This window comes from Prionailurus bengalensis, chromosome B3 (assembly GCF_016509475.1).
Source record: "Prionailurus bengalensis isolate Pbe53 chromosome B3, Fcat_Pben_1.1_paternal_pri, whole genome shotgun sequence".
Classification (NCBI taxonomy): domain Eukaryota; kingdom Metazoa; phylum Chordata; class Mammalia; order Carnivora; family Felidae; genus Prionailurus; species Prionailurus bengalensis.
Window position 1 is genome coordinate 52,389,867 of NC_057355.1, and position 21,286 is coordinate 52,411,152.

The window sequence follows — 21,286 nt, forward strand, 5'->3', positions numbered from 1 at the left end:
AACTGGTTCAGTAACCATCATGTCCTTCTACTTTGAGGTCGCCTGCTGTTTGCTGGATACAATGATTATACCATCAATGTCTGGGATGTTCTCAAGGGGTCCAGAGTCTCCATCCTGTTTGGACATGAAAACCGCGTTAGCACTCTACGAGTTTCCCCCGACGGGACTGCTTTCTGCTCAGGGTCATGGGATCATACCCTAAGAGTAAGAGAGCAGCTCTTCTATTTTACTGTGTGTGTGAGAGGAGAAGTGATTGGCCTTCTTAAAGCAGAGACTGAGGGTAATGTAGGCTGGGCTGTGTCAGCCAGAAAGAGCTCTAATTTCAGCTCTATGGCCACAGAAGGGATGAGTTGCCTGTGCTCCCTCCACAGAAGGGAGATAGTGAATTCCCCCTCAATGCAAGTGTTCAGGCATAGATTAAACTGTGTATCAGCATGTAACTGAGGTAATAATTGGGGTAGGTTATCCAAAAGATTCCCTTTGATCCTACAAGTAGGATTCTTCTGATTCTAGCCTTTGGCAAACCACAGAGTGCCCCCAATAGTTCAGGGTTCTTATCCCACGGTGACATAGCCCTGTGAGACCCACAGGGGGCCTTTAGGGGACCCATGAAGCTCTTGAAATTATATGTCATATTTCATGTGTGTCCGTTTTTCTGGTAAATGTGTCCTCTTGGCTTTCATCAGATTCTCAAAGAGCTCTATGATTTTGTTGGATGTTGGCTCCCCAGAAATATCTCCAAAATAGCCTGTTCATAATGCAAAGCTAAATTTAAGGGACAAAGCACAAACGTGACAATCTTAGTGGCAGTCTTAGAAGGGGATAACAAAGACATGTTTATGAGGTGCGGGGCTGGAGAGTCTGATTTAAGACCAGATGCAGGGATTTAATTAGGATTGGACAAATTTGTGGCATAATAGTTTAAAGATTGCTGGACACAGTGTTGGGGGAGGAAGAGGATTTTGAAGACAGTCTTGAAAAATAACCAATCATTTTTGATGCTCTGTGTTGGCCTGAGAGAGGTCTTCTCTAAAGAGAGTAGTTGAGTCATCTACTCTTAGGATAAATACATTAAAGGATTTTTGTGAAGTTCCTAAAACAACAAAGTTTTCTGTGACTTTATCTTCCTGGGCAAGTTTCCTAAATTAGTAGTCATGTTAATGTACTCAGTGTGGGTACAGATGGTTTTGGTACTTAGCCTAAGAGTTATAAGTCCCTAATAAGAAAGCACAGATGCCCTTCAGATGATTAACTAAGTGGGGCTGGGGGAATACGTCCAAAGAAGTACCTTTGAGTTACCAGGAGTAAGGTGTAATCCATCCAAGACATGTGAGTGCTTTATTTTGGATGTGGGGTGTGAGTGTGTGTGTGTGTGTGTGTGTGTGTGTGTGTGTGTGTGTGTGTGTTTAATGTTGATTTTCTCTCTTTAAACTCCAGTTTTGCAAGTCATTAACTACTAAGGGACTACAAATTATCTGTTTGTGTTCGTGTCTTTGCAGGTCTGGGCTTAATCGTCTCTTCACAATGCACACCTGAGAGTAGAATTTGAAATCATCATATGTAAACAGATCTTTCTTCTAGAGGATCGGAGGGCTACTGCAACTTAGCTTAAAGGAGCAACTCTACGGCTGAAGTTCACTCAGCGTCCCCAATATTACCATTAAAACTACCACACTTGGAAAGATACTGGTGTGAGCCTCCAGCACTAGGACACCTTCAAGTACAGTGTCTTGCATTTTGAACACTTTTTAAAATTTATCCATTTTTAAGGTTATTCTAGTTACATGGTCTCATCTCATTCTATTACCAACAGGATTCAGCATTTAACATATCCTGTAGTACTTCCTTAAATGAAATTTGTTTTCAGAGCACTTTAAAATCTGATTCCTCTCAGTGTGCACTGTCTTTGGAACCTTCCTCTAGAAGTGCTGATCTTAATGCACTACATGCGGCAGACTGTGCTGACTAGTCTGTGATAGAAGATTCCAATTCCAAATATAATTGGAAAATAATCACTTTTTTTAAGTTTATTTATTTATTTTGAGAGAGAGTATATGTGCATGCGTGGGAGAAAGGCAGAAAGAGAGGGAGAGAAAGAGAATCCCAAGCAGACTCTGTGCTGTCAGCACAGACCCCAATGCAGGGCTCGATCTCATGAACCTGTGAGATCGTGACCTGAGCCGAAATCAAGAGTTGGATGCTTAACCTACTGAGCTACCCAGGTGCCCCTGGACATAATCACTTTTTAAAAATTTTTTTATTGTAAAAATTTCTTTTTCAGTCTGGTAGTGTCTTTTTCAGATCAAACATTTCCATCTCTGTGAACAGTTCTAAATGAAGGAGAGATAGGCATTGAGTGGACAGGATGTTTGATTTATGAATTCTGTGATGATGCAATCACTTGGACAGGATATTTCCTGTCATTGAAGAGTACAGCTGAATGCTGTTTGTGACACAAATGCTTCTCAGAGCAACCAGAACCTTTCTGTGCAGGAACACAAGACCGCAAACTTATTTAAAAACCTGTTAGTAATAGTAGTTGTTCTAGAATTAATAGCATCCACTCAGGCTAAAGTAGATCATATCCATATAAAGTATATTCATATTTATTGCATTGAAAAAGTAATTACATATGCAAATTAACTGATAGGTCTTGAGTAATAATGTCTTTGCTGCTCTTATATTGAGAAAAAAGAACATAAAAAAATACCTTGTCTTTATTTGAAATTCAGCATTTCCTTCTGGAAGACACCAAGAATTTTTGTTAAGGGATCCCTTTGTCCTTTTTTAAGGTGTTGAGGGCTCTTCTTTTATTCATAAACATGGCATGCATTACTTAATCAAACAGAAGGTCACCTCACACACCAAAAATCATTCCCAGTGGAGGCCTGCCCTGGGGGTGGTCTGGGGTCCTGTGGTGCCCTTGGGCTTGTGTGCTGAGGGCCCTGGGTCATCCAGTCTCCTCTCTTGGCCCTGCTCCAGCCTGGCCCTTCTCCTAGTAGTAGTTCTGGCCCTGCTGTTCAGAGAGGCCCTCCCAGAGCTGGAGCAGGGCATGGCCATCAGACAGGTCTGGCCCTGGGCTTCCTGCAAACATCAGGGCGTGTGCCAGGCCCGCCCTCAAAGCTACTGGTTCAGGTATCATAATGGGCCAGTCAAAAATCAGCTAGGCTAGCTTTTCCATTAATTATTTTCAAGTAAATATAATGGTTAGATTCAGTCATATTTGCCAAGCAAACATTTTACTGAGGGTTTTACTACACAGCAGGCCTTGGGGTAGAGAGAGAAATGTACAAGGCCCCTGCCTGGCTCCAAAGAGCCCAGAATGAGCCACCACCTCTCCCCTTGCCCAGTGGAATCCAGTCTGGGCAAGGGCTCAGGGAAATGGGCCTAGCCAGCTCCTGCCAGCTGATTAAGGGCCAGGCCCCTGAGTGTGTCTCACAGAATTCCCAAGCTGCACTCCCAGAACATCCCAGAGTTTGCTCCTGGTCTCCTAGTTATAGCATCCCCCTCCCTCTCTCCTACAGACCCTTTAGTGTCTCTGCACTCTGACCTGGACCTCCTAGAAGTGAAGGAATACAGGACAAAAGAAAAGTCACCTAGACTATGAGGAGGCAAATTCAAGGTTATGTTTGGAGAGGCAGAGAGCATCTTCAGTATATGTGCAAAAATGGCCCATAACTTTCCAATCAAAAAAGCTTTGGGGGAAAAAAAACGATGAACGCATTCCCTAGAACACTCACTTACCCACGTTGGCAGTAAACCACCGCCCACCGTAAGTATTTGATTTCACAGTGGGTATTGTTTAGTATTTATTAATGAAATACTTGGTTTGGAATATACCACACCATGTGGGGACTCCAGGGTAACTCCGGTAATAAATTGTATTTTGCATATTGAAAATAAGGCTGAGTGGAGTTTTTTAATCAGTTTTTCTTCTCTTTCCTTTTTTTTTTTTTTTTTTTTAAAGGATTTGGGGGCAAACTACCAAACCAATTGTGGTGAAGGGTCAATATGGATGTACCCTTGGGTGTGCACAGCTAGAGAATGGTTAGGCAAAAAGGGTGGGTCAGGTAAGGAGGGGTGTGGTGACGGGCATTTATGGGAAATACCTGTGAACTGAAATCAAGGCAGCTGCTTTGGCGTGGGCTGCCGGCCTCGCAGAAGTGGGGCCCAGCTGCCAGCCCTCTTCTGGAATGAGCCAGAGACCAGAGGCAGGCGCTCCCTATCTACTTCCCTCTTTCACCCCTTGACCTCCTCCACACCTTCCCTAGATTACAAGTGGCTTAAAGGCAGCAAAAGGTCATAAAGGTGTTTGTGCCCCGGACTCTCACAGTTACTTGGCCAGCTGACTGGAAGGTGACACCACTGACACCAGGACCCATCTGTAAGTTAGATGGGGACAGCATGGTGACAAAGGGTGTGCACCTAGGTTCAGACCCAGCTGTACCTCTATCATAGGATACATGATACCTGAATTTCTCAGCCTCAGTTTCCTCATGTGTAGAATGGGAGAACACTAAAATATGTAAAGCACCTACCTCAGCCTTTGGCACATCTTCAACAACAGTTCCCTGTTTCCCCCATCTGTCCACCATCCTTCCAGCCCCACCACCCCTTCCTATCCCCTGTCTCTCTTCTCTTTTTCCCATGCCTACCCCCTGCCTCCATCTCCTCTGGTCCTCGCTATTTCCCTTACCTTGCTTTTTCTTCACTTCAGCCCTCCCCCCATTTCTTCCCCCTCCTTAAGCAGCCCCCAATCATGTATCAAAGTAGTAATTATCATCCAGTAGAGATTCATCTGGGCCAGTGGTTCTTAAGGTATTTGGTCTTAATGATCCCTCTACATTTTTTAAAATTATTGAGTTTTGGTTATGTGGATTATATCTATTGTATCTATTATCATATTAGAAATTAAAACTGAGAAAATTGTAAAACACAAGAATACAGAAGCCCATATTCCATTGGTGATGCTTTTACCAGATAACAGTAGCCTCTGGATAACTCCCCAGAGAATGGGAGTCTTAAAAGACACAAATACAAAAAAAGAGTATAATTCTGAAAATAGTTTGGACCTTGGGGGGCCTCCTGAAAGGGTCTCAGGATTGGGCCTATACTTTGAAACAGCTGATGGGGCTAACGATCCCTTCTCAAGAACCACTGTGTGAGAACCCCCCCTGAGGGCAGTAAGGCCCTCACAGTAGCTTGGGAAAAAAGGAGGGTGAGGATGAGGATCACTGAAAGGAACTGGAGGAGAGGTCCTTAAAGGAGGTTCCAAAGGGGCACAGAGAGCAGTTGGGAAAGGCTAGAGGCCAACTGGGGCCTGTGGAATGCTAAAAATCTTTTCATATGAGGGCCACTTGGGATCCTGGGGTAATCCCAGTAGATAGGTTAAATTAACTGGGGTTGGAGTTGGGGCCGTATTGCTGCCAGCTGACTTCCTCCCAAGCCCTATAGAGCTGGCTGAGCAGGGAGGTGTAGATCTGCATTTCCCAAATCTGCCTGCTGAGAAAAACCATGCAGGTCAATAGCAGGTTAAAAATATGGGTCCTAAAACTATAGATATAGTTTCTGGAGATCTGGACTGGGAAGGACTGCAGAGGGCCAGGGATTCTGATGAGGCAAGTTGGGGGAAAGCTCTCAGTGAATCTTTTTGTCTCTGTGGATCCTTTCCAAGAACATGAGGCTAAACCAGTCACCCTTTCACCCGTGATAGGAGAAAATCAAGTCACTCTTTAAAGCGTAGCACAGACCCTTCATTCTCTAGATGGGACGTGGCTGGAGCTAGGCTGGCCTTCAGGACTGATCAGTCTCCAGAGTAGGCTGACTCACAGCCATTTCTGGTGAAAAAAATGAAATTAGTATGTTTGTGTCATTGTATAAAGGATGCAGACCCTCTCGTGAGGAGATGGGCTCAGGAATGATGCTCTAGTTAATTTAACTGCATAAATAAATACGAACAACTAAATATAAGTATGGTATGAACATTTTTGCAAAGGTTGTGACAACCGAAAATGCCTATCTTTGAACCAAATACATCACTGGTGAATACTTAACCTTATTGTAAACCAGGAACCATGAACCAGAGGTCAACCCATCTGTGCTCCCCAGTAACAGGCATCTTCACACCCCTAGGTCTGTACCCAAGAGAAATGAAGACCTGCCCACACAGAAACTTGAACACAAATGTGCACAGTAGCCCAAAGTGGAACATCTCAAATGTTCAACAACTGAGGTATGGATGAACAAACTGCGGCGTATCAATATGATGGGATGTTACTCGGCCATAAAAAGGAATGAAGGGCTGACTCATGCCACAACATGGATAAACCTTGAAAACATTATGCTAAGCAAAGAAGCCAGACATAAAGGACCATGCCGTATATGAGTCCATTTATATGAAATATTCAGAATAGGTAAATCCACAGAGACAGAAAATAGATTGGTGGTCACTTAGGGCTCAGGTTGGGATGAATGGGTAGGGACTGCCAATGGGTATAGGATTTCCTTTGAGGTAAGGGAATTAGATAGGGATGTCTGCACAACTCTGGGAATATACTAAAAACCACTGAATTATATACTTTGAAAAGGGTGGACTTTATGGTATGTGAATTATATCACAGTTAAGCTGTTAAAAAATATATGGAAAAAATAGGTCTGTAGCTATTTTCAGTATTTACAAAACAAAACAAAACAAAACAAAACAAAGAAACCAGATAGGTAAGACTCACCAACATGTCACATTTTCATTTTTGGTTAAAAGTGGTTGGACGAGGGGCATCTGGGTGGCTTGGTTGGGTGTCCGACTTCAGGTCATGATCTCAAGGTCCATGAGTTCGAGCCCCACGTTGGGTTCTGTGCTGTCAGTTCAGAGCCTGGAGCTTGCTTTGGATTCTGTTGTCTCCTTCTCTCTCTGCCCCTCCCCCACTCATGCTCTGTTTCTATCAAAAAATGAATAAACGTTAAAAAAAATTAAAAGTGGTTGGACAAGTGAGCATGGGAAACCCTGGTTAGTTCATATTAACAATAAAAATTTCTCTGTAAAGAACTTTTCCCATGTGCCAAGCACTGTGCTAAGCACCTTGCATGCACCAACTCATGTAATCCTTGTAACAGCCATATGGTGCAGGTAGGTTATTATTTGCATTTTTTAGATGGGGAAATTGAGCGTAGGAGAGTTGAATAAGTTGCTCATGGCTGCATAGCTTCTAAGTGGCAGAGCCCGAATTTTAACCAAATCTGACTGCAAACTGCCTCCTTGCATCCTGTGGATCAGAAATTCTGTGTAGAGGTTAATTCGTTCATTTTCTGTTTGGTTCAACTGATAATTATTAGGAGTTAACCAAGGCAGGGCCAGAAGATTTACCACTCACCCCCAAGCTACTCCTAATCTAAGAAAAAACTGTGCTTGCTGCTAAAATATAATGTTCAAAAAGGTAAAATCATGGATCTCTGGCAAATCAAATATGATCACACATCAAAACATTTATTTAACTCAATGAGGGAACCCCTAAGATGTCAAAAACAGTTTGAATCAGAGCTTGATGTACAGAGATTTATACTCCCTTCTCACAAAATTCATTTGGCTCACTATAAATAAATCACTGACGTTGGTACACCAGGCACCCAGCAATACTGCTGGCCAGCTGAACCTTTGTAGGGAGAATTCTATTGTTGCCATACTCTCTTCCTGTTCCCATAGCCTCTTTGTTCACAGACCCTAGAGCAAGCACTGTCATGGCTAGGTAAAGAAGCTCTCCGACATCCACAGACCACAGAATTTTGTCTACCTGATTATTGAGTCTGCTCTGCAGTGGCTGCCCTTTTGGGGCGTTCATATAAGACATGAATATCTTCAGTCTGTACCCATCCAGAGGGATTCGGCCACATTATCTCTTTCCAAGATTTCCTTGTCACCAATCTTCCAATCCTGTTCTTTTCAAGGCCCTGATCATCCAGCCAAATCATTCAGCAACTGCCCAAGAATCAATGTAGATCTGTACTCTGGCCATCTCTCACTCCAGACCTAGTGGACAATCAAATATCTGGCTTGAATCCCTGTCCACTGGGAGGATTTTCCTTTACGACTGTCTTCACAGTCACCCCTGAGTGGGGTTGTGATGCTACAGCTGTCCACTCTCATGTGGTACCAGCACACCATATAGACCATCTGCAATGGGTCCCTCAGTCAACTGATCCTAAGCAATCCCTTGGAGGCCACAGGCATGGAATGAGGGAGGGGGCAAAGCAACAGGAGTTGGTGGTGTAGGAGTCTGAGCCACCTGCTCATGCAATTTACTTGTACTTTATGGACCCCCCCCCCGAGTTCAGGCATATATATATTTACACATGATGACAGATTGCTGCTGTGTATGTCCAATGTATGTCTAGGTAGGTCAGACAACATTCACATAATGAGAGCTCAAGTTACATGGTCAGTACTGTGGTTAGCCATTCAACTTCTACCAAGGTCCAGTAGCAAGCCAGAACCTGCTTCTTGAAAGAGTAGCTACCTGCAGAAGAGGACATAGATTTGCTTTGAAAACCTAGAGGTCTGTGCTGTAATTCTCCTATTGGTGTTTGCTGGAGGCTACATACAGCATCCCTATTTGACACATTAAGTATCATGGGATCTATTGGATCATAAGACCCACGTGGTAGACCAGCTTGTACTATAGCCTGCATATGCTACAGAACCTTCTCTTGTCCTCCCCAATCCACTAGGCTGTATAGATGGGTTGAAGTCACACTCATATGTGGTGTATGTTGCCTCCAAAATCCAAAAGGACCTACCAGGTGTCGTACCTCTTTTTTCTTGTAAGTGATACAAGATGCAGGAAACTCATCTTTCACCCTGAACGGGATATTTCAACATACTCCAGACCACTGAACCCCCAGAATTTTCAATGAGGATACCAATTCTGGATCAGTCTGGGTCCAATCAGGAGAAAGAAGCCATACAGTATCATGAACAGAGAAAGGTTAATATAAGAAGTATTAACTAAAATATGGGATCGGAATAATGAGGAATTGACCAATAAAAAGTAAAGAGAATTCTATGCAATATAAGAACAGTAGGTACCAGAAGCAGCCACTATCCTGGAGCTGAGTACTGAACCAATCCAACTATAGTGATAATTAAACCCTACTGTGATGGCTTCTTTCTTTGTTTCATCACTAGGGTTCTTGAGAACAGGGACCACGTGCTTTGTTCTCCATTACATCTCCTGTGCTAACAGGCTCTGAATGAACAAATACAGCCAGCATTGGCACTCCAGCAGCCTGCAGGAGACTTATCCTTTTTCCTGCCGCATATGCCAGATCCAAAGAAAGGTATCTCCAACATACACCTGGGTGCTTCTGTCCAATCGGGAGATGCTGATAATCCTTGCAAGGGAGTCGTCAGTGGAGCGCTATGTGTAGCCTTAGTCAATTTCTTCTTAAAATGAGGAGGCAAAAATCTAGCCCAACTTCCCAGACTGTCCCCTCCGGGCTCTTAGTCCCCAGGCCCAGAGCTAAACAGTAAGCCCAAAGAAGCCTCACTGTTTCTGATCGCTCTGCGAACGCGTGCACACCACTGGACCTGGCCTTTGGGACCAGAACAGGTGCACACGGGATTCCCATCAAAGCCTCCTCTCCAGACCTAGAAAAACAACTGCCCGGCAGAATCCGGGAGGGGCGTGCCGGCCCCTCCCTGGGCGGAGGCGCAGCCAGGCCTAGAAAACAGCGTCGGGTCGGGCCCCCGGCAGGGGTTAGGTCATGGCTGACGCGTTGAGGGAGCGCACGGCGCAGCTACTGACTGACTACCTGGAGTACTGCGCCCGGGAGCCCGGCAGCCCCGCGCGGACGCCGTCCACGCCCGAGGCCGCGGTGCTGCGCTACCTGGCCGCCCAGATACGGCAGCGCCACCAGCGTTTCTTGTCGGCTTACCGCGGCTACCGCGGAAACCGCGTGGAACTGGTGGCGCGGTTGGAGCAGGATTTACTCTCCAACCCCCAAACCCTCAGTTGGGGCCATGTGGTAGCGCTCTTGACCTTCGCGGGGACACTGCTGGAGAGACCGCCGCCGGGGACCTACTTGAACCTGACGCCGGGCCAGCAACAGGAGCTGGAGTGGGAGACCAATGTTGGCCAGGACTGCCAGCACCTGGTGGCTTTGCTCTGCAATCGGCTCACCGGACGGCATCGCGCCTGGCTGGAGGCTCACGACGGCTGGGTGAGGCAGGGGGAGGGGGGTACCTGGGGTGTGGGGACCAGGCAGGCAGCCAGGGACGCGCCCACGTGGCCGGCACCGGGAGGGACCGCACGGCGTCAGCCTGATGGGTTCCTTTCAGCACGACGAGGACATTTTGTGTAAAGTCCTGCTTTCTCCTCTCTTGGTGATAACAGATGGGCAGAAACCGCTCTTGCTAGCCGGCTGTCTTATTAGCTCATTATGAAGCAGCAGTGCATGAGCTGGTTTGCACACTTGGGCCTTACCCTTGCAGGGTCCTAGGAGTTTTAGGATGTGCCCACGTTGGGTCTGGATGCTTTGCTCATATAGAGATCCCCAAACTGGTAGAGTCAGCAGTGGAGTGACCCTGGGCCAGGTGGATTCTTTCTCCTCTGCCTATTAAACCTTTGGAGAGACAGGCCCCACAGCGCTGCAGGTTAGAGAGCACCAGCCTAAAACGTTAAGAATGAAAAGGCATCCTGTGGCTGAGCTCCCAACACCACTCCGGAGGAGCTGAGGCCAGAGGTGTTGAAGTGTGTGCAGGCACCCAATGGTGGTATTGTCTCTGGATTCCTTAACTCTAATCCACTGCACCCAGCCCTTAATTGGGTGATAACCAGGTGCTTTGGCTTTCAGCTGTAGGTCATTGATCTGTGGTGTGAGCTAGAGGGGCAGGACATTGCCTTGCAGCTCCTAAATCGATTTAATGATCAAGGAAAGCCCACCACCCTTCAGTAAGAGGGTAGCATGCCTCTCGATTTCTGAGTTAAACTGTTCCTTTCCTCTCTTCCTACTGAAGTTGAATCAAGGACTGCAGTGACCCAGGTTATAGAATAAATATAACCAAACTATTAAAACCAACAATTAAAATAAAATCCAAGAGGAGCGCCTGGGTTGTTCAGTCGGTTAAGAGGCTGACTTCTCAGGTAATGATCTCACAGCTAGTGAGTTTGGGCCTTGCATCAAGTGAGTTCAGGCCTGGCATCAGTCTTTCTGCTGTCTGTGCATAGCCCCTTCAGATCCTCTCTTTCCCTCTCTCTTTGCCCCTTCCCCCACTCTGTGTGTGTGTGTGTGTGTGTGTGTGTGTGTGTGTGTACGCGCACGCGTGCGGGCGCTCAAAAGTAAACATCAAAAAAATCTGAAGAGTTAAGGAAGACCCTGCAGGAAATTTAGCCTCCTGTTGGCAGTTGGCATCACCTGTGGTGGTGAATTGGATTCCATCTGTGGAGGAGAGGTAGTATCTGAATCAGAACCTTGACCTTAGATGAACAACTTGAGGTGTTAGCATTAGTTCCTGCATTCTTACTGGTGTGTGTGCTGGTCTTCAACCATCCAGGCCTATGATCGCTAAGAAGCCCACCTGAGCCATTTGTCTTAAGAAGGCATTTGGCCCCTGAGGACCCTCTGCACTTCAAGAGGAAACTGGGAGGAGGTCATTATTTTCATTTTGGCTAAATAACATTGACTAAGGAATAATCCTTTAACATCAAGAAGATCCTATTCCCCCAACTGTGTAAAAGGGACATGCCCACACCTCTCCCCTACAGTTAAAATGCCACTATCTGGACTTCCATTCCTTTCCTCTCTCTTTCTCTGAATGGAGCTGCTTGCTTTATTGTCTTAGGTGATAGTTTTCAACCTAGTGATTTGCCAGTTTCCCAAATGGCATCTGCCCTTTGCTCAGGAAAGAGCGTGATAGTCTACCTTCCTCTTAGGTTTTTTTTTCTTTGAATTTTTTTTATTTTTATCTTTTTCATTTAAAATTCCAGTGTAATTAACATACGGTGTTAGATACACACGAACTCAGATGTATACTATAGTGATTAAAATACGGAATGCTTCATGAATTTACATGTCATCCTTGCCCAGAGGCCGTGCTAATCTTCCAGTTTTAATGTAAGTGTTGCCAAAGCAAGCACTTTTTTAAAAAATTGAAGTATAGTTGACATACAATATTATATTAGTTTAAAGGTATATGACAGTGTGATTCAGCAATTAAATTATGGAATTCTCAACATAAGTCTGTCACCATACAAAGCTATTAAATATTGACTGTATTCTCTGTGCTCTACCTTTCGTTCCTGTTTTGTTTAATTTTATAACTATTAATCCCCTTGACCTATTTTGCCTATTTCCCCACCCTGCTCCCCTCTCACAACCACCACTTTGTGTTCTGTGTTTATAAGTCTATTTCTGTGTTGTTTGTTGAGTTCTTTTGTTCTTTAGATTGCACATGAAATGTTTTTTGTCTTTTCTCTGACTTATTTCACCTAGCATAATGCCCTCTAGGCCTATCTAGGTTGTTGCAAATGGCAAGATCTCATTCTTTCTTATGGCTAAGTAATATTCCTTTATGTATACATACCACATTGCCTTTATCCATTCATTTGTCGATGGACACTGGAGTCATTCTGTAGTTTGGCTGTTGTAAATATTGCTGTAATGAACATAGGGGTGCATACCTCTTTTTGAATTAATGTTTTTTTTTCTTCAGGTAAATACCCAGAAGTGGAACTTCAGGGTCCTATGACATTTCAACTTTGGAATTTTTGGAGGAACTGCCACACTGTTTTCTATAGTGCTGCACCAGTTTACATTCCCACCAACAGTTCTCTTTTCTATACACTCTATTTTCTATATACCTGTTCTATACAGCAACTTTTGTTATTTTATGTTTTTGATACTAGACACTCTGACTGTGGTGAAGTGACCTCTCATGATTTTGATTTGCATTTTCCCTAATGATTAGTGGTGTTGAGCATCTTTTCCTGTGTCTATTGGCCATGTGGATGTCTTTGGAGAAATGTCTGTTCAGGTCCTCCACCCATTTTTCATTAGATTATTTGGTGGGAAGGGAGATTGGTATCCTCTTAGCTTTTGAAAACAGGTCAAAAAAGGAGTATTCGTTCTGTGACATAGTTAAGTGTCTCCTATTTCCTTCTTTGTTCTATGTTGGACTATTTCTTACAAATCCTAACTCAAAAGTTCCTAAGTACAAGTTGCCTCCTGGTCAGTATTTACTTTTCTCTACTTTTTAAATTCGGGAGTTATCTTACTATTGAATCCGAAGCTCCAGTGTGTTTTATTGAGTTCAGATGTGGGGCATTATGAAGCCATCTAATTCCCCTTCTCCCTCCCCCTTGTAGGATGGCTTTTGTCTCTTCTTCTCACCCATGCTGCCATCTTCTTGGAGAAGACTGCTGGTCCAGGCTCTTCTGTCATGCTTTACAGTAATGATCTTAATCTACTTCTGGAGAAGATTATTGTGAGTTCTAACATTTTTAGCCCATTTCTACCTGCCTGTGACCAGCCAACCGAATCTGAGATGTGAGAGAATAGAACAGAGTAAACCATGCTCTGAGACATTTTCACCTGCATTTATCTGAGGAGTCCTGTGGTGATGACTCAGAGTTTTAACTCCTGGCAAGTATCAGAGGTATTAGGACAAAGGTACAAATGGCTCTTCTTTGGGGGAAATGGATTCTCAAGGCTCATTGCTCTAAAGAATTGCGGAAGAAACTACAAATTTTGTTTAGTAGGGAACATGGTGCTTTTTGCTACATTTGGATAAGAGTGAATATGTGTCCACAATTTGATGTGCTTCTGCTGACTGATTCATCAAGGCAGTCTGTCAGGGGTGAAATACCAAAAGCCCTCCAAGTCCCACTTTGACAAGGAATGTAATATTTAAAACTTTTATAAGGAATTCTTTCTAAATCCTTTGAAACCTAATTACTAATTCTACCTTTCTAGATTTTATATATTTTTCTGACTTCAATAAATTGTTAATTATCTTTAGATTTTTAATAAATTTATATCTCTTTTTAAAAATGTTTGTTTTCTTTGGAATTCAATAAGACATTATTCTTAGGAGTAACTTGAATGGATGAAAATTTTCTTTTACTGTCTTTTAAAATATACATATAATTCTGTATTTAAAATTTTTTTTTCCAACGTTTATTTATTTTTGGGACAGAGAGAGACAGAGCATGAACGGGGGAGGGGCAGAGAGAGAGGGAGACACAGAATCGGAAACAGGCTCCAGGCTCTGAGCCATCACCCCAGAGCCCGACGCGGGGCCCGAACCCACGGACCGCGGGATCGTGACCTGGCTGAAGTTGGACGCTTAACCGACTGCGCCACCCAGGCGCCCCTATAATTCTGTATTTTAAATGTTTAATCAATACACAAGCTCATAAGAAGTTCTTTTCTTCCACCTTCTACTCTGCAGTTAATCCACCACCTGCAAGATGATGGAGAGGAAAACTTTACCCTCTTAGGTTCTCCAGCTGAGGACTGTGAATTTAGCAGACACAAGACTGATTAACAAGTGAAAAATATATGGACCTTCTTTGCTGTTTTTACAGGAGACTTTATAGAAAAGTGAAAACTTCAAAGAAGTGTGTAGATTCAGGACTTACCATTTTAACAAAGAGTGATAAATTGTGAAACAATTAGGCAAAGGAAAGGGGTTGGACTTCTAGAGGTGGTATATTCTGGGGGAAGTGACTAGGAAATAGATGGGGGAAAACCAGTGGAAGATAAGGGTTATTTTAGTCAAGTTCACACAGATGGTTCTTGGTGTGGATTACCTTCTCCAAGGATGAGTTTTCTCCCCTTCCTGGTATAAGAGGGCATGTTTCTCAGGGCACCTGGCTGGCTCAGTCAGTAGAACGTGCAACTCTTGATCTCAGGGTTTTGCATTTGAGCCCCACATTAGGGATAGAGATTACTTCAAAAAATCTTTATAAAAAGGGCACCTTTCTCACAGAAAATTTATGCCATACTTTTAGGCAGAAAAGTGGAGGGCAGAGAGCCCTTCCTGTATGTGCTATTTCTCGGTTGCCTTCAGTTCAAAACAGTATGCCAAAGTTTTATATTTTGGAGTGACCTGTTCTAATCCACTTCAGTGGTTCACAGGGCTCACCATTATTCTGTAGTGAGCTGGAATCCACATCCATCTGTCCTTTCTGAGCCCACCCAGACCCGCTAAGCTTGCCATATCCAAACAGGGGTACTCTGGAGCCAGTGCTTACCAGGGCTACCAGCAGCCCCAAGAAAAGCACCTATGAGGACCACAGCAAGCTAACCCAAATCTACTTGAACTTCTCCATGGCAAAAGTTGTTGCTGATGCTACCAGAATAAGCCTGGGACCAAAAGGATAAAATGATTAAAGATGGGAAAGGTGATTTGACCATTACGACTGATGGCACCACCATTCTGACACAAATGTAAGTGTTGCATCCAGCAGCCAGAAGGCTGAGGAAGCTGTCTGAGGCTCAAGATAAAGAAGCATGAGGTGGCACCACATTGGTGGTCATCACTGCTGGTTTTCTTAGACTTGAGTATCAAGCTTTTTCAGAAAAGGATTCACCCAACCATCCTTTCCAAGGCATTCCAGAAGGAATTGGAAAAGGAGCGTATATTGAAATCTTAACACGTCTTGACCCATGGAACTAGGTGACAGAGAAACTTAGATATTGCAGCCACTTAATTGATCTGAAAGGTTTTCTGTGTTTAAGTTTGCTTTCTCCAGTAAGTGGAAATGCAGTGAAGGAAGTGAATGACTCAGCCACTGCTACTGGTGTAGATCTTACAGATACCAAAGTAGTTAAACCTTGAGGGCATTGTGCCAAGTAAAATATAGTCTGATGAAGAAAGACAAATACTGATGATCTCTTATAGGTATAATAAAAAAAAACTGAAAAATTGAAAAAAACCAACATCATTGATACCAGGTTGGTAGTTACCAGGGGCAGGGAATGGGTGATGAGTTTTGTTTTAGTTTAAATAAATGTTTTTATGTATGTATAGATATGCTGTATGTATAGTTATGTATGTATAGTTTATATATAAACTATATATAGCTTAAATATATAAAGAAACTGGGTGGGACAAATGATGACTGCAAGTTGGTGGAAGGGCTGGTTCTCACCCAAAAGATGAGCTAACCAGATTTGAAAAGGCTAAGATTGGGCTTATTCAGTTTTCCTTATCTGCTCCCAAAACGGATAAAGATAATCACATAGTAGTTTCTGATATGCCCAGATGGGCCCAGTGCTAAGAAGAGAGAGCCTGTATTCTAAATTCAGTGAAGCAAATTTTTAAAACTGGTTGTAACGTTCTCCTAAAGAAGTCTATTCTTAAGAGATGCTCTCTGTGATCTTGCATTACATTTCCTGAACAAATGACGATCATGGTGGCTAGGGATATTGGAAGAGAAGACACTGATGTCATCTGTTAGACAACTGGATCCAAGCCAGTTGCTCATATTGACCAATTCACCAGTAACATGGTAGATTTTGCTGAGCTGGCTGAGGGGATAAAACTGTTCAAGATCACTGGGAAAAAGTTCTAACTGTGCATGGTCCTAAAAAATGGTGACTGAAGAAGCTGAGTGCTCCATTCATGATGCCCTATGTGTTATTTGCTGTTCAGTGAGGCGAGAGCTTCTATGAGAGGTGGTACTCCAGAAACAGAGTTGGCACTATGGTTAACAGAATATCCATGAACATTGAGTGGTATGGAATCCTGTGTTCTAATGCAGCTGTAATGGAAGTCATTCCATCTACACTAACTGAAGCTGCTGGCCCGAATCCCATTTCTGCAGTACTAGAACTAAGAAACTGGCATGCCCAAGGAGAAAAACTACAGGCACTAATGTCCAAAAGGGTGGCATTTGCAATTATTTTGGAAGAACTTTGTTGTCCAGCCTTTGCTGGTTTCAGTCAGTGCACTGATTCTAGCAACAAAAACTGTCTGGAACATTGTACAAATTGATGATGTGGCTAACAGTAATCTGGGTAACACTGGCTGACTGGCATCGTCATGGCCACTGATAGTGTGGCTGGAGTAGGAGACAGACTTGGTGTTCCTTGTTCTTCCATTTGGCATTTGCTTGAAATGGTATTTACACAACCTAACGAAAATACTAAATACGTGGTTTTAAAAAATAGTATGGTATCCCTCCAGGCCTTCCTGGCTATTACTAAAACTGGACCTGCTCTTGTGACTAGTCTTGTGAACCCTTTGTCTTCAGAACATTTGGCTCTGCCTCGCTGTTCTGTCCCAGGCGTCAGCACACAGCCCACTTCAGATCCTGTCTCTGTCTCTGTCTCTGTCTCTCTCTCTGCTGCACCCCCCTCAAAAATAAACATTAAAAATATCCTTGGCAATTTTTGTGAATTGTTTAAAGTGAGTTCTGAAAAACCCTTTATAAAGAATCCATTCAGACACTGCTTTAGAATTTTTATTAGAATGGGAATGGATTATAGATTAATTTGGAAATAAGTATCTTTACAACATTTTGTCTTTCCTTCTAAGAACATAAACTCTTGCTTCATTTTTTTTGGTCTCTTAGGATTTCCTTCAAGAACCTTCCAGGTTCTGTGTTCTTAGGTGTCTTCCAACACTTTGCGTTCCATGGCTATTGTGAATAGAATCTAGAGAGGGTATTTTGTCTTCCCCATTTCCCCTAACACCCTCAGTTTTCTTAGGGGAAACTACCTCTGCTTTGTTCTTAGACCTTGTGCTTCTGGTGAGATTGACTCCTCCCTACGTGACCCTATTTTAAGTTCAGAAGAATGACCCAGACCTGACCTAACAGTGAAAGTAACAGGACTCAATTTTAAGATTTCTGTGGACACTATTTTTTTTATGAAATTTATTGACAAATTGGTTTCCATACAACACCCAGTGCTCATCCCAAAAGGTGCCCTCCTCAATACCCATCACCCACCCTCTCCTCCCTCCCACCCCCCATCAACCCTCAGTTTGTTCTCAGTTTTTAACAGTCTCTTATGCTTTGGCTCTCTCCCATTCTAACCTCTTTTTTTTTTTCCCTTCCCCTCCCCCATGGGTTCCTGTTAAGTTTCTCAGGATCCACATAAGAGTGAAACCATATGGTATCTGTCTTTCTCTGTATGGCTTATTTCACTTAGCATCACACTCTCCAGTTCCATCCATGTTGCTACAAAAGGCCATATTTCATTTTTTCTCATTGCCACGTAATATTCCATTGTGTATATAAACCACAATTTCTTTATCCATTCATCAGTTGATGGACATTTAGGCTCTTTCCATAATTTGGCTATTGTTGAGAGTGCTGCTATGAACATTGGGGTACAAGTGGCCCTATGCATCAGTACTCCTGTATCCCTTGGATAAATTCCTAGCAGTGCTATTGCTGGGTCATAGGGTAGGTCTATTTTTAATTTTCTGAGGAACCTCCACACTGCTTTCCAGAGCGGCTGCACCAATTTGCATTCCCACCAACGGTGCAAGAGGGTTCCCGTTTCTCCACATCCTCTCCAGCATCTATAGTCTCCTGATTTGTTCATTTTGGTCACTCTGACTGGCGTGAGGTGATACCTGAGTGTGGTTTTGATCTGTGGACACTATTAAATGAGACTTTTTCTCATCTGGGGTGTGTTCAGTGCATGGAGAGAGCCTGCCTGGAAGAGAAGACCTCACAGGACAGAAGTCAGAGATTTGGGGTAGGATGGAATGTGGAGAAACAGTAAGAAATTGAATTAGATTCTAAATCCGGCTATTATGAACACTCAATAGTTCTAGCTAATGTTTCTTTCCTAATATTTCTCACTCTTGTCTTGGTTAGTTGTATAGGTTAGTGAATGTGTGTGATAGTTGTTTTCTATGTACTAGAAAATTCCCTTGATTTTGGTTGATGGCCTTCCTTTCTTCCAGCCCTTTTTTGCACTTTTCACAGCATTTTAGGAGGGTGGAGTCATGGAGCCATTGCTCAAATGATAATTTAATCTAGGACCTGTCAGGGTTTTTGAGTAAATTAAGGATTACACACACGTGTTAATTATCTGTAGTAAGAAACAATATCCTAAAGGTGAGCATCACTGACATTGCTGAGTTATGAGGCATTCCACTTTGGGAGAGTGTTGTTGTTGTTGTTTTAAGTTTGTTTATTTTGGGAGAAAGAGAGAATCCAAAGGAGGCTCTGCACTAATGGTGCAGAGCCTGACGCAGGGCTTGAACTCACAATGAGATCATGACCCGAGCTGAAACCAAGAGTTGGACATTTATCCAACTGAGCGATGCAGACACATTGGGATAATGTGTTTTTACTACAGTATCTAACTTCAAGACAAATCATCTCATTGTTTTTAGCATGTGGCTGCTTTATTCCATAAACTAAGTAGTTTGGGCTCCTAAGAGGAAGAGGATTATCATGATGTGCTACTGATGAATGTGACCATTCAAGGCACTTTTGGAGTGCTGAGTTAAAGTGAATTTTCAAGTGATGATCTTTCCCATAAGTCAGTAAAGCATTGGGACTCTTAAATTTTTGCTTAGTCTGTTGCCTACTCAGAAGAATGATATGTCTGTTATGGAAGAATAATATGTTACTATCTTCTCTCAAGTTCTTCCTGCATTTTTAGAATCTAGGGGGGCACTTCTGGGTAAATGTTGTTTGCTTCAAACTCCATTTTCTTCCAGTTTTACCTTCCCTGTAAACTTGAAGTTTTTTAGGATGCTATTTGCCTCTATCATCTTCTTGCTTGTTTTCCCAACTACACAGCTATCAATTCCAGGATGTATTTTTTTGTATTTTTTTTTCTTTTTTGGGGGTTGTTTTATAATTTTTAAAAAAATTTTTTTCTTAATGTTTATTTTTGAGAGAGACAGAGAGACCGAGAGAGACAGAGTGTGAGTGGGGGCAGGGCAGAGAGAGAGGGAGATCTGAATCTGAAGCAGGCTCCAGGCTCTGAGCTGTCAGCACAGCAGGGCTCGAACCCACGAACTGTGAGATCATGACCTGAGCTGAAGTCAGACGCTTAACTGACTGAGCCACCCAGGAGCCCCAAGGGTTATTTTAGGTTTTTAAAAAATATATATTATTGCTTAATTTCAGCATAATTAACATACAATGTTTCAGGTGTACAACATAGTGATTCAACAATTCTATATGTTACTCAGTGCTCATGATGGTAAATGTACTTTTAATTCCCTTCACCTATTTCACCCATCCTTCCATAACTTCCCCTCTGTAACCATCAGTTTGTAATCTGTATTTAAGATTCTGTCTTTTGCCTCTTTTTTTCTTTGTTCATTTGTTGTGTTTCTTAAATTCCACGTGAGTGAAATCATATGGTATTTGTCTTTGACTTCTTTCACTTAGCATTATACTTTCTAGATCCATCCATGTTGTTGCAAATAGCAGGTTTTCACTCTTTTTTATGGCTGAGTAATCTGTTGTGTGTGTGTATATGTATGTGTACATACATATACACACACCACATCTTTATTCATTCATCTAAACACTTGGGTTGTTTCCGTATCTTGAGTATTACAAGTCAACACTGGGGTGCATCTGTCTTTTCTAATTAGTGTTTTTGTATATTTTGGGTAAATAGTAGTGGAATTACTACATTATATGGTATTTCTATTTTTAATTTTTTCAGGAACTTCCCTACTGTCTTCAACAGTGCTTAACTCAGTTTGCATTCCCACCAACAATGCAGAAGAGTATCTTTTTCTCCACATCGTCACCAACACTGTTGTTTCTTGGTTTTTTATTTCAACTATCCTGACAGGTGCGAGGTGATTTTTCATTGTGGTTTACATTTGCATTTCTCTGATGATTAGTGATGATGAGCATCTTTTCACATGTCTGTTGGCTATCTGGATGTCTTCTTTGGAGAAATGTCTGTTGTCTTCTGCCCATTTTTAATTGGCTTATTTGCTTTTTTTGGTGTTGGGTTGCATATGTTTTTGAATATTTTAAATACTAAACCATTATAGATTTCATTTGCAAATATTTTCTCCCATTCAGTAGGTTGTCTTTGTTTCGTTGTTTCCTCTGCTATGCAAAAGCTTTTTATTTTGATGTAGTCCCAATAGTTTTGTTTCCCTTGCTTCAGATGACATATCTAGAAAAAGTTAGTACTGCCAATGTCAGAGCAATTACTACCTGTGCTCTTCTAGGATTTTTATGGCTTCAGGTCTCACATTTAGGTCTTGAATCCATTTTTAGTTTATTTTTATGTGTGGTGTAGAAAAGTGGTTGTGTTTCATTCTTTTGCATGTAGCTGTCCAGTTTTC

At 42.7% G+C, this 21,286-nt stretch overlaps 2 protein-coding genes and 2 pseudogenes across 5 annotated transcripts in view; 3 read left to right on the top strand and 1 right to left on the bottom strand.

The window, feature by feature from the left end:
* The window catches only part of GNB5 (G protein subunit beta 5), a 60,837-nt gene extending 56,937 nt beyond the window's left edge, over positions 1-3,900 (top strand). For all 4 annotated transcript variants that reach the window (XM_043555410.1, XM_043555413.1, XM_043555412.1 and 1 more), the window contains 2 exons: positions 38-204; positions 1,500-3,900. In XM_043555410.1, the coding sequence (XP_043411345.1) occupies positions 38-204; positions 1,500-1,511 (179 nt within the window). In that variant the 3' untranslated portion in view covers positions 1,512-3,900. The remainder of the gene's footprint in view (positions 1-37; positions 205-1,499) is intronic.
* Positions 3,901-9,198: 5,298 nt separating this feature from the next.
* BCL2L10 (BCL2 like 10) lies at positions 9,199-13,478 on the top strand. Its single transcript, XM_043554433.1, has 2 exons — positions 9,199-10,212; positions 13,356-13,478. The coding sequence occupies exons 1-2, from the start codon at positions 9,757-9,759 to the stop codon at positions 13,476-13,478; spliced, it is 579 nt and encodes a 192-aa protein (XP_043410368.1). The 5' UTR covers positions 9,199-9,756.
* Positions 12,034-12,128, bottom strand: LOC122469723 (annotated as a pseudogene).
* Positions 13,479-13,609: 131 nt separating the features above from the next.
* LOC122468016 lies at positions 13,610-17,027 on the top strand (annotated as a pseudogene).
* Positions 17,028-21,286: the final 4,259 nt, after the last annotated feature.

What these genes read in the sequence shown, in the direction of transcription:
- BCL2L10 (XM_043554433.1), top strand. Translation starts at nt 9,757, where the DNA reads ATGGCTGACGCGTTGAGGGAGCGCACGGCGCAGCTACTGACTGACTAC. An exon ending in TGGAGGCTCACGACGGCTGG is followed by an intron (nt 10,213 to 13,355) that starts GTGAGGCAGGGG and finishes TCCCCCTTGTAG; the next exon opens with GATGGCTTTTGTCTCTTCTT.